Genomic DNA, 15,981 nt, shown 5'->3' on the forward strand with positions numbered 1-15,981 from the left:
CGTGGTCGGCAGGATTCGAACCTGCGCGGGCAAAGCCCACATGATTTCTAGTCATGCCCGATAACCACTCCGGCACGACCACTTGATGTTCAATAGTCCCACAACATTATTAATTAAACCATGTGAAGAAAATGAACAACTGATTTTTGATTTCCCTTTATCTTCATCAATTCTATTTGTGAGTGTTCGAACTTCTTCAGTTTTGTCTGCTCCTAGAAGCTGCCACTTCGGCTAAATTTTTTTGTCCACTTCTCCTTTCTATTCAAAAGCCAATCTTGCACCATTTTTCTTTAATGTCACACAGCTTTTCGGAGTAAAATCTTGGACCCTCTTCTAAAGTATCGTGTATGAGACTCTCATCAGTGGCTGAAGCTTTTTGGTCCAAGATAAATCCTGGGTATTCTCTATTTTCAGTTTTCTTTATCAATTTCAGCTTAAAGTTGCAATCTTTATACACTTCAAGGCATTTTCTTGAAAAAAAAGGTATTAATTTGAAGCTTCTGAATCATGTGTTTGATGATTTGCAGGCATAATTTAGTGTGTTTGTTCTGATAGTAAGATGGCATTGATATTCCTAAGAGGGATACAGCTTAACCCGTGTATGTTATACCCATCTTCTTATTTTGCAAGAAAACATGGTGTTTTGTATTGTTGTATGAGAAATGCACAGACACAAACTGCAACCCAAGAAAAGGAACAGACTAAGTTGAGAGTTTCCACACAAAGCCAACCTAAAGCAGTTGATAAATTTCTGAAGGATTATGAGGCAGTTATAGGGATAGAAACCCATGTTCAACTTTCCACTCTTACTAAGGCCTTTTGTAGCTGCCCTTATAACTATGGTTCTCCACCAAATACCAGTGTTTGTCCTGTTTGTATGGGTTTGCCTGGTGCATTGCCAGTGTTGAACTCAAAGGTGATAGAGTGTGCAGTAAGAGTTGGCCTTGCACTCAATTGTAAACTGTCTTTGAATTCCAAGTTTGATAGAAAGCAGTACTTTTATCCCGACCTTCCAAAAGGGTATCAAATATCACAGTTTGATATCCCAATTGCTAGTGGTGGTTATCTTGATGTTGATCTTCCACTCGAGTATGGCGGTGGCCATAGAAAGTTTGGCATTACCAGGGTGCATATGGAAGAAGATGCAGGGAAGCTGCTCCATACCGACGGTGGGAGCTACTCACAGGAAAGAACTCCTTCACATTTAAACATTCATGTGCTCGTCATCTTTTTTTGTTCTATTTTCTGACCATTTGTTTCAGATAACATATTCTTGTATTCATCAGATGCATCGCATTGTAATTTGTAATGTTATGGCCATTGATGTTTGTATCAATTTGTGGTAATTTCCTTTGTATATGTGCATGAATGGAGTTAGATTATTTGATCTAACATACTTGTTGCTTCTCTTGATAAAGTATTTCTTATGGTTTCAAGATTCACTATGAATTTTAGGCAGGTGTTGATTTGCTTGGCTCTCTGATACAGGTTGACTTAAATAGGGCGGGAGTCCCATTGTTAGAAATTGTTTCTGAACCAGATATGAGAACTGGTATTGAAGCTGCAGAATATGCTGCAGAATTGCAAAGGTTGGTCAGGTATTTGGGAGTGAGTAATGGTAATATGCAAGAAGGGTCACTTCGCTGCGACGTCAATATTTCAGTTCGTCCTATTGGGCAATTAGAGTTTGGTACAAAGGTTTGCATGATGTGCTTTCCATCTCTGTTGCTTTCCCTTATGCATTGGAAATACTAATTTATAGATCGATGATTCAGGCATAACGATTCTAAATTCTAGTTTGCTTTCCTTTGTGGATGTTTTTCTGTCTTATCTTGTTCCGCCATTCTTCTGGATGGATGGTTCAGTAATTTTTGTGTTTTAAGTGATATATTGGCTCCAATTCCTTTATTCATCTATGCTCCACAAAGATGGCTCCTATGTAATCAGTTCAATGGACAACTTAATTTAGTGGTTGGTGTAAGTCCAGTTTGGCCATTTATGAAATTCTTGCTTTAGCTCTAAACTAAGGGACTGTACTTGTCATTTGAATGTGGAATGTGGTCTCTGGTAGGTCCTGGAGGAGTGTATATTTGCATGCAAAGTTTTGTGAATCCAGTCTTTTATATTCGGATGAACATAATTTCAGCTTTTCTTTGACAAACTTGAAACTGAAGAGATGTTTAGCATGTGAATTCTCGATTTTTTCTTAATTCCTCAAACTACATATTAAATGCCATTCAAGACTTGAGCAAATGTCTAGTTGTCCTTGTATTTGTCGCTAGAGTGACCATGATTTCTCCAGTTTTGCAACTTTAATGTCAATAACATCGATACTTCTCCATTATTGATCAAGTTTCTACTTCATCTGGTGTTAATTCTTTATTGTTGCCTTTCTATATTCTGGAAATTCTCAGCAGTGAGTGTTTAGTTTAATTTGCATATTCTTAAGTCAGCATTCTATATAATGAACTGATATATTTCATCTTGTGTCAGGTTGAAATTAAAAACTTGAATTCCTTCTCATCGATGAGTAGGGCCATTGATTATGAAATTTCAAGACAGGTGCTACTACATAACCAAGGCCAGGTTGATCAAATTGTACAGGAAACTCGTCTATGGGAGGAAGGTGCTCAGGTATGCAACTGTAATTTTGATACTACTACAGTATGTTAGACTAATTTACTCAACTCTTTCTATAGTAAACTTATATGCTTAACTTTCTCATACATCTAGAAAACAGTAACCATGCGGAAAAAGGAAGGACTTGCTGACTATCGTTATTTCCCTGAACCCGATCTTCCTGGAGTTACTCTCACCGAGGAGTATGTGGACAGTATCCGTGAGTCATTGCCTGAACTTCCAGAAGATAAGCGTCGGAGGTATGAGAAGATGGGCCTAAGCATGCAAGATGTCCTATTTCTTGCCAATGACATCAATGTAAGTGCTTCTCATCGTCAGGTTCTGCTTATACTGCCTTATTTGCATGTGGACATTCCAGTACTAAAGTCTATCAAGCTGATGTTATTTCGTAAGAATTTTACCTGTGCATGGAGTGCTTCCTGCGGGAAATTTAATAGTGTGCTTTAAATCCTTACACAGCTAAAAGGACAAGCATTATTTGACTTTTAGATACACATAAGTCCATTTAGCTGTATGCCCCATGGAAATATCTACCTTCCCTTCTCCCTTCTCCTTCTCTTCCAATGGCCCAAAGAGACCAAAGTTGGGTTGGGTGGGTGGGGGGTGAGAAGAGGGTGGAAACTTGGATAAGTAAAGGAATAGAAGTGAAGGATGATGTTGTTCAAGAACATTACCATCCTTTCATGGACTTTGTGGTTTAACATGGGTGGATTTCCCTATCAAGCTTGTCTTCAAGGGAGTCCTAAAGTATGACATGCCTTCATCATTCTGTTATTAAAATTTCTGGACTGTTAACTTGAAAAATCAGGTCTTTTCAAGCTTTTTCCTGTATTTCTTCGTCTAAATATTCAGAATCCACTGATAATTGAATGTTTCAGATTGCAGATTTTTTTGATACAACAACTGCAGGAGGTGCTGATATAAAGCTTTCTGCCAATTGGATTATGGGAGATATTGCTGCGTACATGAAAAATGAAAAAGTGACTATCAATGAGATTAAACTTACCCCTCAAGAACTCGGGGAGCTCATAGCTTCCATTAAAGATGGGACCATCAGTGGAAAGATTGGGAAGGAGGTAATTACACTTTGGGTGCTGATATAACAAAATTTGTTATGGTTGAAAATCATATCTAGTGTTTTTCCTATATATATTTAAATAGAACTTTTGTTTTGCTGATCTTCTTCACCATTTAGAATATTTTTGGGTGCACTGAGGTTGGGGGTTTGTCCAGTCACAAGTTAACTATCTGTTAGGCTTCTTAATTTAATCTTTCCTGATTTCTTCTGCGAATCACTGACCTTCAATTGATTGCTGTCCATGTTGCCTTTGAGAAGCCAGGAATTGATATAACAACAACAACATATCCGTGTAATCCTACAAGTGGGTCTGGGGAGGGTAGGATATACGCAGACCTTACCCCACCTTTGTGAGGTAGAGAGGCTGTTTCCGATAGACCCTCGGCTCAAAAGGGAAGTATCCGATGCAGAATAGTGAGAAAAGAGACAACAAAGATCCAAGATACAAAAAGAATGCAACAAAAGATAGTAATACACATCGATGAATAAGTAACTACGTGATGATTGATAATAATCCTAAAAGGAGCTGAGGAGACTAGCTCACTGCCTCCCCCACACAATGTAACAACACTCATCTGCCTACTAAGTACTAACCTTCTATCCTAATACTCGACTTAATCCTCGACCTTCGTGTCATGTCCTGTCTAATCACCTCCCCCAGTCGCTTCCCTCATCTTGTCCGATGTTTCTTATTGGTGTCAATGCTTTAATTTACAATGTCTTAGATACAGGATAACTGAAGATGGAACACATATCATGAATTTAGCATATACCTTCTTCAGACAGTCATGACTGATGAGATCTGCTATAGAGGCCAATTAAAAGAGTCCCTATGTTAGCAGATCTGCTATGATGAGATCTGTTTGAGCGTGAGAAATCAGTACTGATCAAGAATCTTTCTGGAATGACTAGTTTGGCATGATTTTTTTATTTTATGAAACATCTTAATATGTGCATGGATGTGTGCATATAAGAGAGGGAAAGAGTATCACTTGTGCATGATCAGTAGCATTCTTTAGAAATGCATAAATATATGCTAATGGCTCACTTTCTTCATTGGCTTTACTTTGATCCACTCTGTTCAATTGTTATGTTTCTGATCGATCAGTTGTTATTGAACTTTACAGATTTTATTTGAGCTAATCGCCAAGGGTGGAACAGTCAAGGGACTGATAAAAGAAAAGGATCTGGTTCAGGCAAGTCAGCTTGCAATATTGCAAGAGCTGTAGCATTTTCCTCTTGTTATAAAATTATGTAGTCAAATGATTTTGCTGTTCTGTTGATGAGCTTTATAATCATCTATTGAACTAGATTCTTTTTAATCTCAAAGAAAAAATTGCCCGAATAAACTTTCAAGACCATAAACTTTTCCCCTGTCACTAATGACTCAATTCTCATTCTGATGGATAGAGTTAAAAATCATAGCCCGTGTTACCTGAATCGTAGTCATTTGGAGACCCTTTGATTAGATAAGGAAGCTGATCGTGAAACAACTACAAATAAAGATATTTTAAGATGAGTGTTAGTTATCTGATGTTTTGATTCTTAATCTTATTTCCAAGGTTTCACGATTTGCACAGTAGAACATAATTATAACAAGTTGTAAATGAAAAATTTGGTATTATTGTGGTATCAGCTTTAAAAACATAACGACTGCTAAACCGTTATTGTCTCAGTTTGATAAAAGCCTCAGCACAATTCTGTTAACCTGATTCTATGAACTCTGCGGATAATCTACTGCAAATAGCATACACATCACTGTCAAAACTTTCCAGTACTTATCTATCAAAAAAAGGTTCACGGTTAAAACTTCCCAAAATTATCTTCTGAAGCGTGTGAAGCTGTGTGTATATGTTATTCAATTACACTACCTCAAATAGGGATTTCTACATGAGCTTTCTTGTCTGGAAACCGATCTTTACCTAAGTGAATCATGTGTAATTCAGACTGATTGCCCTTGTGGTAATGTATTTGATGTTATTTTATCTAAAGAAGTGTTTGTTGTTGTCGATTTACATGATTGACAATTGGAAACCAGTCAAGTAACTGAAGCATACTTGTTATTAATGGAATCTTCTGTACTTCTCCATTTTTGAATAAACAGATTGTTGACACTGCGGAGATTGAGAAAATGGTAGATAAGGTGATTGCAGATAGTCCAAAGCAGCTGGAGCAATACCGTGGTGGTAAAACTAAATTGCAAGGTTATTTTGCTGGCCAGGTATGTTTTCATTCAGTTTTTGAAGTTTGTTGTTTTCATATCATGTTGGCTATTGACCAATATTTTTCACATTTTTGTGCTGATTACTAGGTGATGAAGGAATCGAAAGGCAAAGCAAATCCAAAACTTTTGAACAAAATCCTTTTAGAGAAATTAAATGCCAAAAGCTGATGTTGGCTGTTATCTGATCTTGTATGCCATTTAGTTCTTTCTTTTCCTGGTCCATTTATGCATCATCAGGCATTTCTTTCCTCTCTTATCATATTGCTTATGTTCCGTTTGGATGACATGATGACTGTTACCATCCTTGCAATGTGGTTTCAGCGATAGCGATATTAACTGGTGCTAATCTTGATATCTCCAACAAGTGGAAGCACCTGATATGTGTTTTCAGCTCATTTGCAAATCATCATCATGAGGACAAATTTAGCAGAGCTAGGATAGGTCTTTACTTTCAAGATTTTTTTGGACTAAATCTTAAATAAGTACAACAATGGTATAATTTCGAACTACCAAAGTTCTGATTTATGTACTAGCAACAGGGGAGAATAAGCTACTTGTTAATGCAATTGCAGCTGATACTTTCTTCCTTTCAAGTGTAACTAAAGCATGTATCTTCACTGTGTATTCAATGTCATTTCCATATTTCTGTTGATGAAGCTATGGTTCTCAACTATTTTTTCCCCTTCAAATGAATGATGAGATTGAGAAGTTTTCAAGTCTTGTTCTGTTATAACAAATTTTCAGCCCCTGTCCCTACCTATTACATGAGTGTTGATCAATCTTGGCGAATTCCAAGAATTTCATTAGTCAGGCTAGTGAGTTTTGGATACTTAGATGTTTGAGCAAAAAAGAAATATTTTGAGGACTCAAGTTACTTGTAAAAGAGCACGTGTAACATAAAAAAATGCAAATGAAATTCTCCAAATAGTCGAGAATTGTGTGATTTGTAAGAATGACCCCATAAGGACTGTTCTTGAATTTTTAGTTTGCCTATTAGATATAAGTTGTGAGCATAAATTAGCTTGCTTATGAATCTGAGAGTTCGAGATATTTCAATAAGTTGGAGACAGTGAACTTGCTTAATTGCCAACAAGCCAAGTCTAGCCTCATAGATAAAAATTGTTTGTGTTGTTCAATTGTGCACTAGTCAATACAACTGAACCTCCTCCCAATAAGCAATACATTACACTACCTCCAGAGTCTGTGACATCTTGAAATGTCCCAATCTCTTTGCCTCAAGCAAAACTAACTTATGCCCATGGTACTACTAGAACCTAAGCCCAATGGGCAGCAAAGGTCATTTATAAAGATTTTGTTACGTGGGGCTAAAAATTCAAGACCATCCCTCACGGTATCCTGCTTTTCCAATTTTTCCCCAAGTATTTGCATCATGTGTTTCTAGCCTGGCCTGGCTTTCCTAAAGGCTTAATTTTTCAAAATAGTAAGAATCTAATACATAGTGAAAAATTATCTAATATCAATAATAAGTTAAATACCATATGTCAAATGATATTATTCCTTTGGTTCCCCCTTAGTTTTGATTCTTCAAATAAACTGTTAAATATGTGTATGAAAAATTGTTATCTTTTCAACTTGAGAGGTTGACATTCATTTGGTCTTTCTAATGGTTTTTGCAAACAACAAAAAGGGCATTAAGTTTAGGAATCATAATTTATTATAGAAAAAAAAACAACTACCCTTTTGACTTATATACAACATATATCATATATATACCAAAAGCCTAAAAAGATGGCAGCCTCATATATATATTCTTGTTTTCTTCCTTGTTTACCGTTCCACTACCATTCCGACAAGCGCTGGTTTTATCATTAGGTAGAAAAACCAACATTTTACGGGTGGCGGTGGGCGGTTTGTGGTGGTGGTGGTGGGGCCCGGTTCACATATAATAATGACCAGAGACCATATTATGGCAAATGGGAAAAACTCACCTAAAAAAATAATGGTGGTGGCTGATCCAACTCGTGAATCAGCATCCGCCCTTCAATACGCGCTTTCCCATGCAGTCACGGAAAACGACACATTGATTCTTCTGCATGTCGGTAACCCTAATGCATGGAGGAATCTCCTTGGTACCTTGATCAAGAAGCCATTGCCAAACTCATCCACGTCCACGTCCGATGGAGGAGGTGTAAATAGTAGTCCGTTTGGTACTTTCTTTAAAAAGTCATTACCAACCATAACATCACCACCACCGCTAACGTCTGCGGCCTCCAATGAGGCCGTGGAAGACGGTGGTAGTGTTAAAGGGTGCAATGGAAAGGGATACATGGATTTTCTTGGGACAATGAAACATGCATGTGAGGTTGCACAACCTAAGATAAAAGTTTGTACTGAGACAGTGGAAATGGATGGCAATGCAAAGGAAAAAGCTTCTGTCATTCTTGCTAAATCTGCATCTTTTGGTATTGATATTCTTGTTATAGGTCAGAGAAGGAGTCTTTCAAACGTAATACTTCGGTGAGTTTATATTCATTTCATATTATCTAAATCCAAAATGAGAATTATATTACAACCACCATAAAAATATGGAAATGTTTAAGTAATAGAATTATAGAGTAATTGTTTAATTTGTCGCCCCGAGGGATGGAATCATATGATCAACGAGTTTCAAACTGTGCACCAATATATTAACATCTTTTTCCCCAAAATACATATGAAACTACCTGCTACAAAACTACCGAGCAGGATAAAAATACAACAAGTAGATACATATTTTCGAGTGTAATCAGACAACTTAAAAGTCCAACAATGACAGAGCGGCCAGTGATTCACTGAGATTTATCAACGGAATGAAGAGCAGAACTTTACGACCCCCCCCCCCCCCCAAACACAAAAAAAAATACCTCCTTTATTTTCCTTCTGTTTTTTGTTGAATATGTGTAAATCATGTTGCATTTGTATGGGCAGGCCTAGAAGAAGTGTATCACTAAGAGGGCTGGGGCTGGATATGGCAGATTATTTGATTGACAACAGCAAATGCACCTGTGTTGCAGTTCAGAAGAAGGGCCAAACAGCAGGATATCTGCTCAATACCAAAACTCATAGAAATTTCTGGCTCTTAGCATAATTCTAAGTTTTACATGTATTAAATAGTTTCTTCATTTTCCTTTTTCCAGTTCTAAATGGCTTGCACTCTATATGCTTCTATATTTTATTTGGTTATCTACAAAAGAGTTGCTGTTTGTCAATTTTGTGGATATAAAATAGGAATAGATGTAATTTCATTCTTCTACAATCATTGGGAAAGCTTATGTAATGCCAAAGTGCAACAACATAAAACAATATTTAACATGCATTCTCTAAAAGTTACTGGACATATACTGTTTATCTGTGTCTACAATACCAAGATCAAAAACGATATAACCGGTGAGGGCGCAAGGCGAGCTGTGAATGAAGGAAACAAAAGAATATATGATTTCTTGTAAGGCTGTAACCGAGATATGGAGCTTTATAGCTTTTTGATTCAACCACCCTACCCTCGGGAGGATTAATAGTGTTCCCACTTACTCTCCTGTGACTCGAACCCCTGTGGAGCTTCATAGATGAAATTGCATGTAACAAAGAAAATGTACAAAAGTTATAGAGAACTTAAAGTTCATCATGCATTGCTTGTTCTAAGGGTACATTTAACTCAGGTACAACAGGATTCATCTGAACCTGAGCAACATTTGCACCTTGTCTACCAGCTCCAGCTATAATCTCCACCTGTCCAGCTGTACCGGACTTCACAGCTTCAATCAGCTTACGCTGCAACTTGAGCAACCCCATACGCTTTGAAACCACGTAAAGCACGGCCAATGAGAAAATAATAAATCCAACCACCAGTATCACCCTGTTCACAGATTGTGTTAGTGTTGCAGTTAAGGTTAAATACACTACCAAACAATGTAATTAACCGCCAGGGAAAAGTATGATCCAGCAAAATTGCAATGGCATTATAAACTCAGCAGTACAGTTGCAAAGAAAAGGTCAATGTTATTTTACAAAGTCATTGTCACATTATACCTGTCCAGAACGTCCTGCCGTTGCATTGTGGATAGAAGATTCCGAGTTCGCGAAAGCAACGAGCGGTGGCCCTTGTATTCACTCTCGGCTTTCGTTAATACGCCTGTTGATTCATCTGCAGTATCCAGAATATGTACACTGTCATCTAGCCTCAACTTACATACTTTTCACATTCAGGATATGAAGAATGGCATCCAAAAATCATGGAAGCAGTCACCATCACAAAAAAATGGGATAATAGCCAACGTTGTTGTCATCTAATGAGAGGTGTATCTCTTGAACACATCATTGCCTCGTCAAAAAAACCCAAACTGATTCATGCACAATGTACCACATTGGATACATAGATCCATCGTTTCATGTAATGAATAACATCAATGTATTTTCTGGTCATGTTCTAGTTATATTTTTTCTTACAACCATTAAATCAGTTTTATGCTGCAGATAGTGTTTATCTGTAGGGTTACTTTTACAGTATGGTAAACATATTTAAGTGCACTTGATCTAGTAGATAACCTGGATGATCAGTCCAAATAGCACAAGGCCTAACTCTTCTTAGATTAACCAACAAAAATGGCATATATCTGAAATTGAGGTTTACAATGTTTTATTTTTCACTACTTCAGATGCATAATCATCAGTAAATTTATTCAAAAGAAAACAGGATACTTTTCAAACTGGACTTGTTTTCATTGCAACTACAAAAAATTTCATTCTATAGAATGTTTGATACACTTCCTAATATATGTCCAGAAGCGATCCTATCAATTTTTTTTGTATGGTATGAAGAACTGCATTCTTTGACGGGTCTTTCGTTATAATACCATTCTTTACAGAAATATCTTATATCCCCTTAAAGAGAAGAAGAGAAAAGGGGGAAAATTTAGAAGAAAAGAAAAGAACCTTTCATCTCAGTATGACCTTTTCCTTAAACATCCATTTCACACAATCAATTTTTTTTTATGAAGTAACAACAACAAAATAAATAGCAAAAGAACTAAAGAAGACAAGAAAAACGTCATCTGGATGAAACAGCATAAAATAAACTGATAATAAAGACATATCATGACAAGAGTGAATGTCATTCATAAACACGGAAAGGTACTTACCAACTGTCATTAGAATGCTTGCACTTCTATCAACCTCCTGTAAACATATTACAAACGACAAGAGAACAAGCAGTGTTATGCAACATGAAAAGCTCATAAACAAATACATCAGCCAAAAAAAAAAAAAAAGAAGATCTTAGACCAAGCAAATGAAAATAGAAGAAAGATGGCAATAACCTGAACCATAAGTTGGCGAGTGCGGCGCAGGCTTTCCGTGATGCTTTCAGCTGCAGATGTCATTCCAGCTTTTGTCCTGGCAAATAGATTCATAATTTAGAAAGAAACATTTCGATACTTCTGCCCTCAAAACCACAGACATATGAACTTTTGAAGTGGATATAACCATGGTAACATAAAGACTAAAAGGGTACCACATACTGTAGATTTCGTCTGCGAACTGTAGATTCTTCCCCACCTCCCAGGAGAAGTTCCCTCTGACATCATATGAACGTAGATTTTAGTATGACACATTTTCCAAATATCGGTCCAAAAGAGGAGAAAATGAAGGTAAAAGATTTCCATGGTTCAACATTATTATCAAGGCATATGTCAGTACGATATCTTTTGTGAGCATTAGGCTATTAGCCACAATAAGAGATAAAATGCTGGATGTTGACAAGTTAATAATTCTGACATGCTAAATGGTGTACTTATCTTCTATACAAATAAACAACCTACCTCTTCTTGAGCAGCTTTCCTCATGTTTGCCTTTGCTTGTAAATTAGCATTTCTTAAACTCAACCTCAAGCTGCAACATACATTTAATAAATCATTAAGGGAGATGAAAGAATATAGCACTAACTAACTTCATACACACGAAGTGAAAATTGTATCACATTCTTCCACCATGATCATGGTTCGAGAGTAAAGAGATAATACATCCAGTGAACAAACTCACAAATAGCCCAAATCTTAAACAGAAGATGATACCCAAAGAAAGCTATAAAAAATCAACCAAAAGTTCTCCAAAAGCATACATCATTGATTCCTTATTTCCTTGAAGGAAGATTTTTCAAGAGGACAACAACAACAACTACGCCTCAATCTCAAACTAGTTGGAACCATATAAATCCTCTATAATCCGTTTCACTCTATTAGAGCCTATTTGATTCCAATATTGGTAAGTACTTTATCTTTTGAGACAGATTAGAAGTTCTCCAGACTAGAAGTTCCCTAAATATCATTCTTATTTATATCCAAACTTAATGTAACTAAAAGCTAAACTTTACAGCCAACTATAATTGGTATCATATATATGGATCCTTTACTTCTACTGTTGTGTTCTTAGCTTAGTCCACAATGATTCTAGGAGATTGTAGGTGTTGTTACACAACTTCCCTCCCTTTTGCAATATCAATCACCACAATGTCACACTTACGGACTGGTAAATTCAGAGACCAACGTGATACATGGACAAACCATTCAGACGACCTTCTCTTATCTTATCCTCTGTGTGTGTTATTTGCATAATTTGTTTTGATATGACTGTTTCTTGTCTTGTCCAATCTTTCATTGCAGCACATCTATCTTAATATTCACATTTTTTATCAAGTGTAATTTTATTGATAATGAGAAATCTCCCATGTGCAAGAGGTATACCAACAAGAACAGAACTCTACATAAAGATATATTCACAGTCGAAACTACAGCAATTTGGAAAATGCTATCCTTCTAGATATCAACTCATCCATTAGAATGTCACTGCTAAGTTACATACAAGCCAATTCAGTTTAATAGTCAACCAGACAAACAAACACCTTATTTTATCAAGGTCCATATTGTATTACCAAGTAAGGAAAACTAAAAAACAAGACAAATCTTAATCTTTCATATTCTGAACCAAAAAATCTCTGACTTCCTCACATAACTCTTCTATACAGTATGGGAATGAAACAGAAGCAAATACTGAAGAATAAATATATCGGAACCATCTAGTTTGGGATGGAGACTTCTCGACTTGATCATCTGAAAGTCAATGGCGGAGTTAGGACTTTCACCAAGGGTTCAAAATATGAAAAGTAAAACACTCAAAGAAAAGCCAAATGTAAAAAATTATTTTAAGCACGTATAAACAATATAATATTCCACCGAAGGGGGTTCGGATGGCCCTACTTGGCTCCAAAGCAAGAAACTTGAAATCATCCCCATTTCTTATTCAACTTCCCAACCCCAAAATTTTTGAATTTCAAACAGTTTAATTCCCCACCGAAGGGGTTCGGATATCCTTACTTGACTCCGCCCCTGCTGAAAGCAAGAAACTTGAAATCATCCCATTTTCTTATTTCAACTTTCCAACCCCAAAATTTTTGAATTACTCACATTACTATTCTACAGTTAGAATAACCCAAACGGGTTCAAATACAGTGATACATATGATTCATATAAAAAGCATATTTGTTTTTAGCTACCTTTGGATCTGGGTTTTCCATGATTTGGCCAAAGACTGAGTTTTTTCAACTTGATCATCTGAAGGGAGTTGTGGGGCTAAGAGATCAAGCTTAAATTGAAGTGATTGAAGCAGATTCATCCCATCTTGAGCCAGACCATTCAATCTTGGAAGTGAACTTTTCTCTTCTGAAATTAATCTTGTTGTTCCTGATTTTCCATATTCATGAATAGATTTGATGTGTTCTTGGGTCTGTTTGAATGTTTCTTCCAACTCTTTCTTCACGTTTTCAACTTCCTCCACCACTTGGTCCATTGGGGGTTCCTTCAATGGTGAGTTTTAGCAGAGAAAGATTTTGGGAATTTCGTGGGAAGAAGACGGATTTTGATTCTTGAATATAGGGGTATTCATTTTTCAGTTTCATTTTGTATTATTCAATTTTGAAATAATGTCATTCAAATTAATTTTGTTTGATAAATTATTATTATTATTGCTTCCTTAATAGTAAGTTTCACTAATTTATCCATATACAAGAAATTATCTTGTAGTACTAACAGCTTTTTTTTAAAATTCAAATCGAATTGATTGTTTTACCTATAAAATAATTTTTTATTTAAATTAAAATAAGCAAATGTTATTCATAAATTAAATCAGAGTGTGTTGTGTTGATCGGTTCGATTCGATTTGTAGATTTTCGATTTCTAAATTTTTGATTAAACGAAAACTTTTAAAACAAATATACTTCTGTAGCCGTCGTCGTAGCAATGCAAACTTACAACTTGCAAGTCCTTGCCGTTGAACCTAAACCTAAAGGGTAAACACTAAATTACTAAATAATATTATATAGTGATTAACTGATTATATATTTATATTAATATTTTTTTAAAAATATTTGTGAATGAGTAAAAATTTAAAAATTAAATTAGTAAACTATTATAATTTTAATGAGTTATTGATTTACCAATAAGGAGAAAATATTCTTATTGTTTCCTTCGTGAACTTACTGATCTGCATTAATGAAAGAGCGTAATTCCAGGAAGTGGCACTAAAAATCGTCTTTGAATCAAAAACTTAACCATTATGTATTTATGTATGTAAAACTTGTACAATCATATACCTTAATGCAGAGTCAGATAAGATAAATTGAAGGAGCATCCGATACAAATGTTTACCCATGAATATGAGCACTTGTTTTATTTGTATACTCTGAAAGGTCGGAAATTTTGATTTTGAAGGATTGAACATCTGGATCATGAAATAAGATAACTGAAAATGGTTAGCTAATGCAGAGCATGGCTAAGCGATCAATGGAGCTGGAATCAAAGGGAAACTGATTGTTGTTGCATTTCTTAAACATTCATTTCTTTTTGTGATTTCTATGGAAAATTGTATTAATTGAATTCTTTTGAGAGTATCAAGGTGCATTTGGATATTTATAGAGGACTGACTCTATTTTGGGTTTATGTTTTAGAGTGTGGTTTATTCCCTTTGTATCTGTTTATTTAGAGTTATATTATTTTTTTGTTGCTTTTTAATTATTACAAATGCTGATTATTCTTTAATTAGCAATCCTAATAATGAATATTTGTCAAAATCATCCCTTTTAAGCTATAGGGTGATCACTCTTGCGTAGATTAGACTTGGCAAACGCAAGGATTGTCAAAATATTGTACTCATCTTTCATGATTTTCACGCACTTCATTAGCAGTTAGACCACACCTTTGTAGGACATCATTATCAAATGTCCACAAGAAATTAACGAACTCTCATACTTAGGTATCAAAGTGTTACTCAAAATCAGGCATAAATTAAAACATAATTCACCCTCAGTTTCACAGGTGATGATGAGCTATACACAGGTGGAGAAGCTAAAGCTAACCCAAAATTGCTGCAGCCACTGCAAGTTGAATTGCTCATCCCTTTGAGATTTTCACAAACTAACAATACAATTTTTATACACCAACTTGAACTCTTCCACAACAGACTGATGGTGAGTTCATCTAAGCGCGGTTGAAGGTTCCGGGGAGAGATTAGTCGTGCCGAAATTACGATGCTTACCATCAGCAATGTTTGTTAGCTGAAAACCATAATTAGGAAGTTGATTTATTAGAAGAGTTTCCAATTGGCAGGCGATGCTCTTGCCAGAGACTAAGAAATATAGGAATGACGCATTTTCCATTCCCTCCTTCAATCGATGAGCACGGACTCGGCCCTCAAGATCATCAGTCTGTACATATAATAAGAAAGAATTTTAAGATATAACATGTAAATGGAAGTAATAGCTCACAATGACTGATGTGTCCATAGACTTCATTTGGTTAACTAAATAGTGTCCGTCTCTATTGGCCATTTATTGAAAAATATCTTTGAACATAATTACCTCCACAACTTTGAAAAAACATTTCGGAAAAAGAAACTTCTGAAAAATACTAATAAAGAAACGGAAAATAGAACACCTATTCAGTTATTCTCCAGACACTCAAGTAGCAAAACAATTTTTGACAACAAAATGAGGCTC

The 15,981-nt window shown here is 35.8% G+C and overlaps 4 protein-coding genes and 1 non-coding gene across 5 annotated transcripts in view; 2 read left to right on the forward strand and 3 right to left on the reverse strand.

The window, feature by feature from the left end:
- TRNAS-AGA (transfer RNA serine (anticodon AGA)) lies at positions 1 to 82 on the reverse strand. The gene has a single exon. It is a non-coding gene; the product is annotated as a tRNA-Ser (tRNA).
- Positions 83 to 183: 101 nt separating this feature from the next.
- On the forward strand, positions 184 to 6,598 carry LOC129883196 (glutamyl-tRNA(Gln) amidotransferase subunit B, chloroplastic/mitochondrial). Its single transcript, XM_055957801.1, has 9 exons — positions 184 to 397; positions 528 to 1,182; positions 1,485 to 1,698; positions 2,494 to 2,634; positions 2,734 to 2,937; positions 3,519 to 3,716; positions 4,846 to 4,914; positions 5,823 to 5,939; positions 6,030 to 6,598. The coding sequence occupies exons 2-9, from the start codon at positions 560 to 562 to the stop codon at positions 6,108 to 6,110; spliced, it is 1,647 nt and encodes a 548-aa protein (XP_055813776.1). The 5' UTR covers positions 184 to 397; positions 528 to 559; the 3' UTR covers positions 6,111 to 6,598.
- A 1,253-nt stretch (positions 6,599 to 7,851) lies between these two features.
- On the forward strand, positions 7,852 to 9,030 carry LOC129883197 (uncharacterized). Its single transcript, XM_055957802.1, has 2 exons — positions 7,852 to 8,420; positions 8,871 to 9,030. The coding sequence occupies exons 1-2, from the start codon at positions 7,852 to 7,854 to the stop codon at positions 9,028 to 9,030; spliced, it is 729 nt and encodes a 242-aa protein (XP_055813777.1).
- Positions 9,031 to 9,227: 197 nt separating this feature from the next.
- On the reverse strand, positions 9,228 to 13,889 carry LOC129883200 (uncharacterized). Its single transcript, XM_055957804.1, has 7 exons — positions 13,486 to 13,889; positions 11,756 to 11,825; positions 11,456 to 11,511; positions 11,255 to 11,330; positions 11,078 to 11,114; positions 9,969 to 10,083; positions 9,228 to 9,795 (listed from the first exon to the last, which is right to left on the reverse strand). The coding sequence occupies exons 1-7, from the start codon at positions 13,776 to 13,778 to the stop codon at positions 9,552 to 9,554; spliced, it is 891 nt and encodes a 296-aa protein (XP_055813779.1). The 5' UTR covers positions 13,779 to 13,889; the 3' UTR covers positions 9,228 to 9,551.
- A 1,252-nt stretch (positions 13,890 to 15,141) lies between these two features.
- LOC129883199 (DNA mismatch repair protein MSH1, mitochondrial) overlaps positions 15,142 to 15,981 on the reverse strand; it is a 32,052-nt gene continuing 31,212 nt past the window's right edge. Inside the window, exon 22 of the mRNA XM_055957803.1 lies at positions 15,142 to 15,690. Within this exon, the coding sequence (XP_055813778.1) occupies positions 15,460 to 15,690 (231 nt within the window). The 3' untranslated portion in view covers positions 15,142 to 15,459. The remainder of the gene's footprint in view (positions 15,691 to 15,981) is intronic.

The sequence above is a fragment of the Solanum dulcamara genome, chromosome 3, assembly GCF_947179165.1.
Source record: "Solanum dulcamara chromosome 3, daSolDulc1.2, whole genome shotgun sequence".
NCBI classification, from domain to species: domain Eukaryota; kingdom Viridiplantae; phylum Streptophyta; class Magnoliopsida; order Solanales; family Solanaceae; genus Solanum; species Solanum dulcamara.

Excerpts from the sequence above, each read along its gene's own strand:
- LOC129883200 (XM_055957804.1), bottom strand. The coding sequence starts at position 13,778 with ATGGACCAAGTGGTGGAGGAAGTTGAAAACGTGAAGAAAGAGTTGGAA. Across the intron at positions 11,826-13,485 it reads TGGAAAACCCAGATCCAAAG|CTTGAGGTTGAGTTTAAGAA; the intron begins GTAGCTAAAAAC and ends TGTATGTTGCAG. Across the intron at positions 9,796-9,968 it reads CGGCAGGACGTTCTGGACAG|GGTGATACTGGTGGTTGGAT; the intron begins GTATAATGTGAC and ends ATCTGTGAACAG.
- LOC129883196 (XM_055957801.1), top strand. The coding sequence starts at position 560 with ATGGCATTGATATTCCTAAGAGGGATACAGCTTAACCCGTGTATGTTA. Across the intron at positions 2,938-3,518 it reads TTCTTGCCAATGACATCAAT|ATTGCAGATTTTTTTGATAC; the intron begins GTAAGTGCTTCT and ends TGAATGTTTCAG. Across the intron at positions 5,940-6,029 it reads AAGGTTATTTTGCTGGCCAG|GTGATGAAGGAATCGAAAGG; the intron begins GTATGTTTTCAT and ends GCTGATTACTAG.
- LOC129883197 (XM_055957802.1), top strand. The coding sequence starts at position 7,852 with ATGACCAGAGACCATATTATGGCAAATGGGAAAAACTCACCTAAAAAA. Across the intron at positions 8,421-8,870 it reads CTTTCAAACGTAATACTTCG|GCCTAGAAGAAGTGTATCAC; the intron begins GTGAGTTTATAT and ends TTGTATGGGCAG.